Source organism: Perognathus longimembris, chromosome 2 (assembly GCF_023159225.1).
Source record: "Perognathus longimembris pacificus isolate PPM17 chromosome 2, ASM2315922v1, whole genome shotgun sequence".
Classification (NCBI taxonomy): Eukaryota; Metazoa; Chordata; class Mammalia; order Rodentia; family Heteromyidae; genus Perognathus; species Perognathus longimembris.
The window spans coordinates 104,061,098-104,075,158 of record NC_063162.1 but is presented as its reverse complement, the minus strand read 5'-3'; the positions used below and the strand labels follow the sequence as shown (position 1 = coordinate 104,075,158).

The following is a 14,061-nucleotide window of genomic DNA, read 5'->3' as shown; positions in this document are numbered from 1 at the left end:
TATCTGGCACACAATGGCCATCCTTCCTGAGACAGTTTCCACGTCTCACACTTGACCTCAGGTATTATCCTTTGCACTAGATTTTTTCTTCACAGTGTTAATGTAGTGTGTGATATGAGTAGTAATGGTTGTCAATTTTTATAATCCTTGACATGGATAGAATCCTTGCTTAAAAGATACTATGTATTATTGAAGGACATGGGTATTTCTGCATACATGTGAGTGGAGGAGGTAAGACACAGTGGGACTTTCCGGTAGCCTTCGATGAAGTCACATAAAAATGCTTGATTAACCAGCATGTAACCCATTGTAGTTCTTTCTGATTAAATTATGTCTGCTAAGAGTATTTAAGCATGCCAGTGTGTTTCTCTCTCATCTTCATTAGTACTAAGTACTCTCTCCATGTCCACAACTGTGAGCTTCAGGTGAAGTAGGACTGCAGAGTGTGCAGCTGTGTTTGAGGTGTACTTTAAGACTGTCAGGGGCACCAAAAGGAAATAATAGAAGGATTTTTAATAAACTGAACTTTCTACCCAGGGTAGAACATATACTTTTAGCCTTGTGTACAGAATTACAGGTACTAGGGAAGCAAAGATCAAAAGAATAATGACTTAGATCCAGCTTAGGCAAGATGTTAATGAGATCCCACCTCATTCAATAAGCCAGGCATGGTGATATGTGCCTATAGTCCTAGCTACAAGGGAGGTGATCAGTAGAAGGATTATGGACTTTGGCCCATGGAGGATGGAGGAAAATATATGTAAGAACATATCTGAAAAACTAACTAAAAGCAAAACAAGCCTGAGAATATGGCTCAAGTGGTAGAACATTTGTCTAGCAATCACAAGACCCTTATTTTTTAAAATGTAACAGTATTTTTTAAAAACTAAAACAAGAACAGGAGGAGTCTCAGTTTCTCTTGGCTACTTGATGATGTGTGGGTGGAAACATTAAATTCAGCTGAGAGGCTAGGAATGGATCACAGTCTCTGGACCACATACCTGCACATGCCGTGGTCACATGAGCCATGCCCACTGCACATGTTGGGGCACTGCTGCCCAATGTAAATGCTGTCTAAAGCCCACTCGTCCTGGGCTGTGTAATAGCTCTGACTCCAGCGGAAGCGAGTGGCACTTGACCTATGAGCAAGAAGAGTAATGAATTCAACAAGTGGTGCCATAGAAAAAAACATCAGAGCTCAGCAGCCATTAGATAACTCACTTTCTACTAACACCCACTTTTTTCCTTTAGTTTAGTTTCCCTTTAGTCATTGTGCAATTCAATAATTCTCTGAAGAAATTTAACAAGAGGTATGCTTATATTGGACACACTTCAATCCTAATTCACTTGAAACTGTAAATTTTTCAATTGTTGCTCAGATTTGCTGCTAGAAAAAGAAAAGCAAAGAAAGAAAGAAGGGTACCAAAAATTAAAAGGTATGTATGAAGCGGAGCACTTCTTCCACAGGTGACAATGTCAAACATTTAACCTGAAGTGATGCAACTTCTTAGAACAAATGCATAAAAAGTTATTAGAAGACTTTCAGTTAACATAGATTTAAAAACATAAGATTTGTTTGAGGCTCCTATATTGACATTGAGGACAGACTACTCTATAACAAGTAAAAACATCTATATGCTAAGTTCTGCTTATTTCTGAAACACGAACTTGAGTTTCATGGATTTAGCTGGTCTAAGTAGAGGTGAAAAGTTAATCAGTCCCTTCAATATCAAGAAAGGCTTCACTGAATCCAGATATAAAGTCTTAAAGGAGAAGATACTTTGAGGACCACATAAAGAAGGTTTCCAGCCTCTGATAACTTTAAAATATTCGTCTAAAATTATAGCATCAGCAAAACTAAAATAAAATAAAATTATAGCACATCTTCTCCTGAGAGAATCTTCAATAATATGTGATGAGTTGTTTTTGGTTAGTGTGCTAAATAAAAAGTTTTTAAAAATTCACAGATTATCATGGGTGCTTACTCCACTCATTAAACCATGCCTAAGCATACTAATCTCAGATACACTTGGTTTTAATGGTGGTGAATGATCCATTAAAGTCATCATGTATCTATTTCCCATGTTAAGTACTCCCTAAGTACATAACAGACAGAAGGAAGGAAGGAAGGTAGAGAGAGAGAGAGAGAGAGAGAGAGAGAGAGAGAGAGAGAGAGAGAAACAAAACTGGAAGCAGTGCTATGGCTTGAGGGGGTAGAGCGCTAGCCTTGAGCAAAAAAAGCTCAGGGACAGCACCCAGGCCCTGAGTTCAAGCCCCATGACCAAATGAAATGACGAAAAATGAAAAAGAAAAACCTATGAAAATATATACATTGTTTTAGCCTAGAACTCTGCAGAATTGAAGTAAATAAAACTGGACCTGAGTCATGTCTAAAGCCACAGGTTGAATGTCTCCTCTGGAGCTTGATAACTTTTGTCTTGAGAGTTTACACAGGAACAACAAAAAATGCTCAAAAAAGAGAGAATGTGCTAAAAATAGAGTTTAATGAGTGCTGAACAGGCCAGGATATATCAGACTGATTCCTTCTTCCTTAGGTAATTGAGTGAGGAACTACTAGGAGTCAGAGGACAAACCTGCATGAGCTTGGGTCTGCAATTTACCATTGATGTGACCCTTAGTGAGTAATCTAAGCCTTCCAGTTTCCTAAACCCTTGCTTCTTTTTTTTTTTCCCTTTATTGTCAAAGTTAAGCACAGAGAGGGTACAGTTTCATATGTAAAGCAATGAGTACATTTCTTGTTCAACTTGTTACCTCTTCCCTCATTTCCCCCTCCCCCATCCCCTTTTCCCTCTCCCCTCAATGAGTTGTATAGTAGGCTTACACCAAATGTTTTTGTAAGTATTGATTTTGGTATCATTTGTCTTTTTATCCTTTGTCTCTTGATTTTGCTCTTCCCTTTCCCTTCTCTAGTTCTAATACACATATATAAAGTATCCAGGGTATTCAGATGAGATACAGTGATAGCAGGGGTACAACCACAGGCAGAGAATACAAGAGAAACAAACAAAAAAGGTACGGTTTCACATGGCATGCTGAAAATAATTACAACAATGATATAACACTTGTTTCCATAACATGGAGTTCATTTAACTTAGCATCATCTTATGTGTTCATAAGGGCATAGTTATTGGCCTGTTGTGATCTTCTGCTATAACTAGCCTAAACATGTACTAATTGTTCCCTTTGAGGGAAATCATACAGTCCATGTTTCTTTGGGTCTGGCTCACGTCACTTAGTATAATTTTTTCCCAAGTCCTTCCATTTCCTTATGAATCTGATAGAGGCATAGAATTCCATTGTGTATATATACCACATTTTCCTGATACTCATCTACTGAGGGCACAGATTGGGAGAAGATCTTTACCATCCATACAACAGACAAAGGCCTCGTATCTAAAATATATGCAGAACTCAAAAAATTAAATTCCTCCAAAACAAACCCTCAAACAATCAATGGCCCCTTCAACATTTGGGCTAAAGACCTAAAAAAAGACTTCTCTGAAGAGGAAATGAGAATGGCCAAGAGACACATGAAGAAGTGCTCTATATCACTGGCCATAAAATAAATGCAAATCAAAACAACACTGAGATTCTACCTCATCCCAGTAAGAATGTCCATTATGCGGAAAAGTAACAATAACAAATGCTGGAGAGGATGTAGCCAAAGGGAACCCTGCTACATTGTTGGTGGGAATGTAAACTTGTTCAACCACTCTGGAAAGTGGTATGGAGGTTCCTCAAAAGTCTAAACATAGAGCTCCCCTACAGCCCAGTAGCCCTCCTTTGGGCATCTACCCAAAGGATTGTGCAAGCAAGACTACACTAAAGCCACCAGCACAACAATGTTCATTGCAGCACAATTTGTCATTGCTAAAAATGGAACCAACCTAGATGCCCTTCAGTAGATGAGTGTGGATCAGGAAAATGTGGTACATATACACAATGGAATTTTATGCCTCTATCCGAAAGAATGACATTGCTCCATTTGTAAGGAAATGGAAGGACTTGGAAAAAATTATACTAAGTGAAGTGAGCCAGACCCAAAGAAACATGGACTATATGCTTTTCCTTATAGGGAATTATTAGTACATATCTAGGATAATCTTAGCAGAGCACAAGAGCCCAATAGCTATGCCCTTATGAACACATAAGATGATGTTAAGTGAAATGATCTCCATGTTATGGAAACGAGTGTTATATCATTGTTGTAATTACTTTCAACATGCCATGTGGAACAGTACCTTTTTTTTGTTGATGATCCTGTTGTTTCCCCTGCCTGGGTTTGTCCCAGTGCTATCACTGTATCTCATCTGAGTACCCTGAATACTGTATATACTGTTATTAGAACTAGGGGAAGGGAGGGGAATATCAAAATCTAGAAACAAAGGAGAATAAAAAAAATGACTCCAAAGCAATACTTACAAAACCATTTGGTGTAAACCAACTGAACAACTCAGGGGGGAGAGGTATAGAGGGAGGGGAGAGGGGGGGAAATGAGGGAGGAGGTAACAAATTGTACAAGAAATGTACCTACTGCCATAAGTATGAAACTGCAACACCTCTGTACATCATTTTTGACAATAAATAAGTAATTATTCAGAAAAAAAAAATTGAGATTCCACTTCACCCCAGTAAGAATGTCCATTACCAGAAAAACTAACAATAACAAATGCTTGAGCAGATGTGGCCAAAAGGTAACCCTACTACATTGTTGATGGGAATGTAAATGTGTTCAACCACTCTGGAAAGCAGTATGAATGTTCCTCAGAAGGCTAAACATAGAGCTCCCTACCACCCAGCAGCCCCACTCGTGGGCATCTACACAAAAGGTTACAAGCAAGACCACACTAAAGCCACTAGCACAACAATGGTCATCACAGCACAATTTGTCATTGCTAAGATCCTTGCTTCTTAAACAAAGGTTTTAGGCAAACTGATTTCTCAAATCACTTCCAGCTCTTGAATATAGCACGTGGACTAAGGAGGTACTGTTTTCTTTACCATTACAATGCATGCATTTAAAAACCTATGGAATGCATTATTTTGAGGTTTTGTTACTTATTTCCAATATTAAAATGGGTTGAGAGGGTTCAGAAATCTTAGAATTTTCGTTCACGTATGCTTTCAATAGTCCCATGCAAACACATCCTAAATTATTTTTGTAAGTAAAGAAATCCTTAAACCACATCTGGTAAATTCAATTAATAAAGATCTCTTAAGATAAAAGGCTTAAAGTGGACTATTTCATTTTAACGGCAACCCACAGTTTAATAGGCTGATGTTAATTAAGAGAAAAAGAAGGAGGGATAAAGGTTGAATGCTGGCTTCATTTTTTAGTGAGAAAAAAAAAGTGTGAGCAACTCTCCAGCTGTGCACACACAGGAAGACAAGGTGTGATCACACTGATTTATAGCTGCATCATTGCTAAATATCACCCTCAACACAAATAATTTGCCATTTCTCTCTTTTAAGTAAGAAATCATAGGAAGATCTTGTACATTTTGGATTGAATCTGAAAGTAGAACTACTGTTGTGTAGGTCATGATGGAAAATTGACTTGTATTCAAAATCCAAACTCCGTGGCTTCTCTACAGCAACAAAACTTGGGTCTATTTGATTTTTTTCCCCCATATAAACTTTAACACTGAAATAAAATGACATCAAGTTATCTCTTGATAGTAGGTAACTTGAAGACTCAAAGTAAATGAAGGCTGACTAAATTGTATTTTCTACTTTTACAGTTCCTGTAATTACATTTACCCAATTATTCTGAAACTCATTCAGTCATTAGGTGTTGATTTGTTTATGAAGTCAGGGACTGACAGCTGTTTGGGTCTCATTAGGCCTTGTTCTTATGTAAATGTCTCTCATAAAAACAAAATTAATTTTCACGGGATAACAAATGTTCAGTTCATATATAATATCATTTCTTTGAGCAGGTGTGTACATTAGATATTTCCACTCTAAAGTTTTCTTATCTACCACATTTTCTGAAGCTAACAGGTCTTTGATAATGCATGGTTCACATTTGCTTTTATGCATACATTTGATTTGGCTAAAGAGGCAATATTGCTTCGACCTAAACCCCAAACTGATTACCCAATGGAATGCTCTTTGAGAATGTTGGAACCAAACTCAATAAACAAAGTTACCAAGAATGCAAAGGAGAGTAGATGTACTTAGCCTATATGCAGCAGAGCCTTTTCACATTATAGATTAACTAATGATGACACTTGTAAAAAAAAAGGTAGCAATAACATTAAGTTTAATGTTTAAGTTAGAGGAAATGCTAAAAATAAGAATCCTACTGAGCTGTTTGAAAAGCAGAATCAAATTATTTCATGTGCCATTAAGCACATGTAAATCTAGTAGATTTTTTCTGTTTGAAAATAAGGTATTCTGAGGAGAAAGATGGCGCCGAAACAATAGGGAGGCACCCCGACTCGCACCAACTGAATAGCGAGCTGGGAACTCCAACACCCAACACTCCACCAAGAACCCAGCAAAACCAGCATCCAGAAGCAGTGGAGAAACGCAGGAAAACAAAAAGGAGCAAAAAAGAAGAACCGAAAACCTACACGGAGCCGGAGATTCATCGGGGCACCCTCCCCCCACCAGCCGACCCTGGCCCAAACAGGGTCAGGCTGGGAAAGGGGAACCCGGCGATCGGCAGACAGGTTGCCAGGAGCGCAGAATCCATATAGCGGGAGACCCCACAGACACAAAGCAGGGTGCGGACCAAGACACACCCGGCAGCGACGAGAAGTTCGGGTCCACACCGGATTCGGACAAGGGAACCCAGCGCAGCAGAAAGAGGGAACGAGGGAAGCCACCACGACACTTCGCCAACCCCTGAAGGGCCAACGGTGGCACGGGACACACACACAAAGCAGCAAAAGTGAGTCCCCCATAATCCCTTCCCCCAACGGGAGACCCAAGCCCGACAAAGAAGCTAGATCTCCCTCCCTCCCCCTCCCCACTCCCGTGGGAACAAAGGACCCCCAAATCAGGCGGGAAGCTCCCATCAGGCGCTGGGAAGCCAGTCTAGCAGGGGAAGGGCGGAACAGCCCCAAGCCACCAAAGGTTCCTGAACTGGCAGAACCGGCCCCGTCCCCTTCCCAACAGGGGCCGGGGGACGGCCGGCAGGGCAAGCCCCACCCGAGGCGCCTGGACCTTGCGGACTCTTACAACTAAAATCACAGGCGCTGGTGGGCAATACCAGCCCAGCAGGGTCACCTGAGCCTGATCACGTTCCCCTCCCCTCGCAGCGGAGGCGAGGTCTGAGGGTGCCAAGCCACACCCGGACAGTCGATCCCACTGGGCCCCACACATACTGCCTCCCCCCACAACTGACTCGCGGGAGGGCGCAAGCACAACCCAACAACCCAGGGCTCGCTCTGGGAGGCAGACCCCACTAAAGTGCCTGTTGTAGGGGACTCACAGTGCACAGGAGGGCGGGGCCCCGGCGAAAGCGCCCGCTCTGGTAGGCGTGCCCTGCACTGGTGGGCGGGGCCACAGCGACAGCACCTGCTGCCGTAGACACGCCTACACAGAAGGGAGGGAAGATCTACACAGACCTCCAGATGCGGTAATCACAAAGAAACATAACTCAGTTCATCAAAGGACAAGCCAACTCGCCAGCTCCAAAAAGCAGCACGACTGAAGAGGAGATGGAGAATAAAAAAGCAAATGAGGACATGTTAACAGGAATGATCGAAACCGTCAGAAATGAAATCAGAAAACAATTCCAGGAGTTTAGAGCGGAAATCTGGAAGGACACCCAGGAAGCCAAGAAAGAAATGGAAGCAAAACTGGATACAATGCAAGCCTCGTTTAAAGAAATGGAAGCAAAAATGGATACAATGCAAGCCGCCTTTAAAGAAAATCTCCACACCCTGAGAATTGAAATGCATGAAAAAATAGATTTAAAATACAACTCTTTAAAGGAAGAAATTTCCACGATCAGAGCTGATATGACAACCATGAATAGCTCTCTGACATCCATAAACTCCGCAATTGAAACCATAACACAAAGAGTGGACCATATGGAATCCAGAATCTCTCCCTGGACGATGAAGCAGCTGACAACAACCAGAAAATGACCACACTCCAAGAAAAGGTGAAGCTTCAGGGAAGATTAATCCAGGAACTAATGGACAAAGACAAGAGATATAGGGGCTGGGGATATAGCCTAGTGGCAAGAGTGCCTGCCTCGGATACACGAGGCCCTAGGTTCGATTCCCCAGCACCACATATACAGAAAACGGCCAGAAGTGGCGCTGTGGCTCAAGTGGCAGAGTGCTAGCCTTGAGCGGGAAGAAGCCAGGGACAGTGCTCAGGCCCTGAGTCCAAGGCCCAGGACTGGCCAAAAAAAAAAAAAAAAAAAAAAAAAAAAAGACAAGAGATATAATCTGCGCATAATTGGAATAGAAGAAGGAGCCAAATATCAGAGCAGAGGGCTTAATCATGTTCTCAATAAAGTTATTGCAGAAAACTTCCCCAATCTCACAGGGGACCCCATCCAGGTAACCGAAGCCTATAGGACACCTGGCAGGCCAGACCCCAGGAAAACCACCCCAAGGCACATAATATTCAAGACTACAGACCTCAAGATTAAAGAGCAAATTCTGAATTCAGCCAAAGCGAAGAAGGAAACTTTTTTCAATGGGAAGAGGATTCGAATAACATCCGACTTATCCACACAAACTTACCAAGCTCGAAGTGAGTGGAAGAACACCATCCAAGTACTTCAGAATAACAATTTACAACCTCGGATCAAATATCCAGCGAAACTGGAGTTCACATTCGAAGGGAGAACCAGATCTTTCCACACCAAAGAGGAGCTAAAGGAGTATGTGAATAAAAAACCAGCCCTACAGCGAATATTAAGAGGGGAAGCCCACCCAACAGAGATCGTAAAAGACACACAGACAGAATCAGAAAGAAACTTCAATAGCCAAAGTCCAGCAGAAAGACCAGCTCACTAAAGACAAGAAGAAAAAAAAAAACAGGAAAAAACAGCCCAACAAGAAAATGGAAGGAGAAAAAACACCCTTATCCTTGATCTCTTTAAATATAAATGGCTTAAACTCCCCGATCAAGAGGAGCAGACTGGCAGAATGGATCCGCAAACAAAAAGTTGACATCTGCTGTCTACAAGAGACCCACCTTACAGCAAGGGACAAAAACAGGCTTCGAATGAAAGGATGGAGCAAGATCTACCAAGCAAATGCACCCACCAAAACGGCAGGTGTAGCCATTCTGATCTCAGACAAGCTGGATTTCTCTTTAAAGTCCACTCAAAAAGACAAAGAAGGACACTACATATTAATACAAGGAAAAATCCAGAATCAAGACATCACGGTGATAAATGTATACTCACCAAACAAAAGAGGCCCGACATATGTCAAGCAAATTCTCACAGAATTACAGAGCAAGATAGATGCAAACACAATCATAGTGGGTGACTTTAATACTCCTCTCTCTCCAAGAGACAGATCCAACACCCAGAGGATTAGTAAGGGAGCTGAGGACCTAAATAACACCATTTCCCAAATGGATCTAACAGACCTATATAGAACCTTCCACCCTACAGAGACCCAATACACCTTCTTTTCAGCAGCCCATGGATCATATGCCAAAATAGACCACGTCATAGCCCACACAAAGAACCTCAGCAAATACAAAAGTATTGACATCATCCCATGTATTATATCTGATCACAGTGGATTAAAGGTAACCCTCAACAACAAAGGATACCACAGAGCCCATACACACTCTTGGAGGCTAAACCCCACGCTGCTATCCAACACTTGGGCCACAGATCAAATTAAAGATGAAATCAACGAATTCATAAGCCACAATGACAAAGAAAATACATCACAAAGAAACCTATGGGACACAGCTAAGGCAGTACTGAGGGGCAAGATCATTGCACTCAGTACCCACATTAAAAGAATGGAAGCAGAGCAGGTAAATACCCTCACGATGAAACTAAAACAACTGGAGAAACAAGAAATGACAGAATCTAAAACGACTAGGAGGGGAGAGATTACAAAGATTAAAGAAGAGATAAATCTGATTGAAAATAGAAAGACCATTCAACAAATAAATAAGACTAAAAGCTGGTTCTTTGAGAAAATAAACAAAATTGACAGACCCCTTGCAAGACTCACAAAAAAAAGAAGAGAAGAGACTCATATTCGTAAAATCAGGGACTCCACAGGAAAAATTACAACAAGTACACACGATATTCAAACAATCATAAGGAGCTATTTCCAAAACCTCTACTCAACAAAAAACAATAATTTTACAGAAATGGATCAATTCTTAGAGAAGTACAAACTGCCCAAACTGAACCAAGAAGAAATAAATCAACTAAATAAACCAATAACTTACGGTGAGATACAGGAGGTAATCAAGAACCTCCCTACTAAGAAAAGCCCAGGCCCAGATGGATTCACCAATGAATTCTACAAAACCTTTAGTGAGGAGCTAATTCCAATACTTCTCAAACTCTTCCGCGAAATAGAAACGGAGGGAGAAATCCCAAACTCATTCTACGAAGCTAATATCATACTCATCCCCAAACCAGGCAAAGATCCAACAAAAAAAGAGAACTACAGACCAATATCACTAATGAACACAGATGCAAAGCTCCTCAATAAAATATTAGCTAACAGGATCCAGAAAGTGACCAAGAATATCATACATCATGACCAAGTAGGCTTCATCCCTCAGTCACAAGGATGGTTCAACATCCGTAAATCAATCAATGTAATTCACCACATAAACAGAACTAAAATCAAGAATCACATTGTTATCTCAGTCGATGCCCAAAAAGCCTTCGACAAAATACAACGTCCATACCTATTAAAAGCTTTGGAGAGAACAGGAATAGATGGAACATTCCTCAAAACAATAAAAGCCATATACAACAGACCAACTGCTAATATCATATTAAATGGAGAGAAACTTAAATCATTCCCCCTAAACACAGGAACAAGACAAGGATGCCCACACTCCCCACTTCTGTTCAACATAGTACTGGAATCCCTAGCCATAGCAATAAGGCAAGAGGAGGACATCAAAGGGATCCACATCGGCAAGGAAGAAATCAAGTTATCCCTATTCGCAGACGACATGATCTTATATCTCAAGGACCCAAAAAACTCAGTACCCAAACTCCTACATCTAATAAACCAATTTGGCAAAGTAGCAGGATACAAAATCAATCCACAAAAGTCAGCAGCTTTTCTGTACACCAGCAATAGACAAACAGAAAAGGAAATTATGGAAACAATTCCATTTACAGTAGCCAAAAAAAGAATAAAGTACCTAGGGATCAACTTAACCAAGGACGTGACGGACCTATTCAATGAAAACTACAAAAATCTAATAAGGGAAATCAAAGAAGACACAAGGAGATGGAAAGACCTCCCATGCTCATGGGTAGGCAGAATCAATATAGTGAAAATGGCCATATTGCCCAAATTGTTATACAAATTCAATGCAATACCTATCAAAATCCCAGCCACATTCTTCACTGAAATAGAGAAACCAATCCATAAATTCATATGGAACAGCAAAAAACCTAGAATAGCCAAAGCAATTCTAGGCAAAAAACATAGTGCAGGAGGTATCACCATACCAGACTTCAAGCTCTACTACAAGGCCATCATAACAAAAACAGCATGGTATTGGTATAAAAACAGATCGGAAGACCAGTGGATTAGAATTGAAGACCCAGAAATAAAACCGCACTCTTACAGCCAACTGATATTCGACAAAGGAGCTAAAGACATACAATGGAATAAACATAGCCTCTTCAACTACTGGTGCTGGGAGAACTGGGCAGCCATATGCAGAAAACTCAAAGTAGACCCAAGCCTATCACCATGCACCAAGATCAACTCAAAATGGATCAAGGACCTCAACATCAGACCTGAATCCTTGAAACTACTGAAGGACAGAGTAGGAAAGACACTAGAACGTATAGGCACAGGAAGGAACTTCCTGAATAGAGTCCCAGGGGCACAACAAATAGGGGAAAGACTCAACAAATGGGACTACTACAAATTAAAAAGTTTCTGCACAGCTAAGGTCATAGCCACCAAAATAGAAAGACAGCCAACGATATGGGAAAGGATATTTACCAGCACAGCAACAGACAAAGGCCTGATATCTGTCATCTACAGAGAACTCAAAAAACTAAGCCCCTCCAAGCCCAATAAACCTATTAGGAAATGGGCAAAAGAGCTAAAGAGAGACTTCACAAGAGAAGATATAAAAATGGCAAAGAAACACATGAGGAAATGCTCAACATCCCTGCTAGTAAAGGAAATGCAAATAAAAACAACCCTGAGATACCACCTCACCCCAGTTAGAATGGCCTATACTCTGAACTCAGGAAACAACAAATGCTGGAGGGGCTGTGGGGAAAGAGGAACCCTTCTCCATTGTTGGTGGGAGTGCAAATTAGTACAGCCACTTTGGAGAACAGTATGGAGGTTTCTCAAAAAGCTCAATATAGACCTACCCTATGACCCAGCCATACCACTCCTAGGCATCTATCCTAAACAGCAAAACCCAAGATATCAAAAGGACATTTGTACTTCCATGTTTATCGCAGCACAATTCACAATAGCCAAAATTTGGAAACAACCCAGATGCCCCTCCACAGATGAATGGATCCAAAAAATATGGTACTTATACACAATGGAATACTACATAGCGATTAGGAATGGTGAAATATTGTTATTCGCAGGGAAATGGTCAGAACTCGAACAAATAATGTTGAGTGAGACAAGCCTAGAACACAGAAAACAAAGGGGCATTATCTCCCTGATATATGACTGTTAACAAAGGGAGATGAAGAGACAGTAGAGACCAAGTCTGTGAACACTGTATATGTGCTTGATACATTGTATATTGCATATGGGTCTACCTGACCTAGACAAGGGATGGGAAAACAGGTTGTAAGATATCACAAGATATGTACACACTGCCCTACTATGTAACTGCACCCTCTTTGCACAGCACCTTGTAAAAAAAAAATTTTATGTTCAATTAATAATAAAAAAATTAAAAAAAAAAGAAAATAAGGTATTCTATAATAAAACATCTCTAACTCATTTTGAATTAAAATTGAATTTAATTCCCCAACACTCACCAAGCATGCTAACTATATGGCATGCACTGTGTTGATCCTGCATTTTGAAGGTTAACGTACTTCCTTCATAAGAATTCAGGAGAATTAACCTTTCCTGGCTATGTTAAAACTTGCAACTCAATGATGCTATTCTTTTTAGATAGGAAATAACAGTGCAACATAAAATCTGAATGCAGAATAACCTGCAAAGGTTTATTTATACAGACAATGCCTTTTCAATGCTATCTAAACTACAATAACTAATAAAGGTTTATAATGTTTCCAGGAAGGAAAAGCCATGCACAAAATACCCTATCACTATTATCTTGCTTCCCATCAGAATAAAATCAACAATTTTTAACTGAGAGATGTCCTTAATCATGAAATAATGAAACAAGAAAACCCTTAGTAGCTTTGTACCTACAATGACCCGTAGCCACAATGACCTATACTTCAGTTGTTTAATACATTTTTGACTAAACTTTTGCTAGTAGATATGCTTGGAAATGTCACTGAAACCAAATAAAAGTCTTGATTCTATTCCCAGCAGTAGACATAAAAAAGTAGACTGCAAGAGAGAACAAGAACTTATCGTTCAAAGCATTAATACAGTATGTCAGAAATGGCTCACAGTTAGACATGAAAATATGCAGAAATCTAATTTCAAGCATTTTATTCCAACTGGTATATAATGATGTATCCTTAAAAATAATCAAGGAGGTATTCTTATATAATACAGTAATTCAATCTTCAACTAAAGGTGTAAAGGTAACTCTGATTATTATCCACCCAATTGCTGTACAGAGTCTAACTTTTATTTAAAGTAATCTGAGGAGGGTTTATCTGAGAATTCTCTTTGCAGAAGAAACACTGAATTACATATGCCACAG

At 40.2% G+C, this 14,061-nt stretch overlaps 1 protein-coding gene across 1 annotated transcript in view; it reads right to left on the bottom strand.

Annotated features, from left to right (window-relative positions):
• The window catches only part of Reln (reelin), a 435,472-nt gene that overhangs the window by 111,687 nt on the left and 309,724 nt on the right, over positions 1-14,061 (bottom strand). Inside the window, exon 23 of the mRNA XM_048339842.1 lies at positions 1,002-1,139. Coding sequence (XP_048195799.1) covers positions 1,002-1,139 — 138 coding nt within the window. The remainder of the gene's footprint in view (positions 1-1,001; positions 1,140-14,061) is intronic.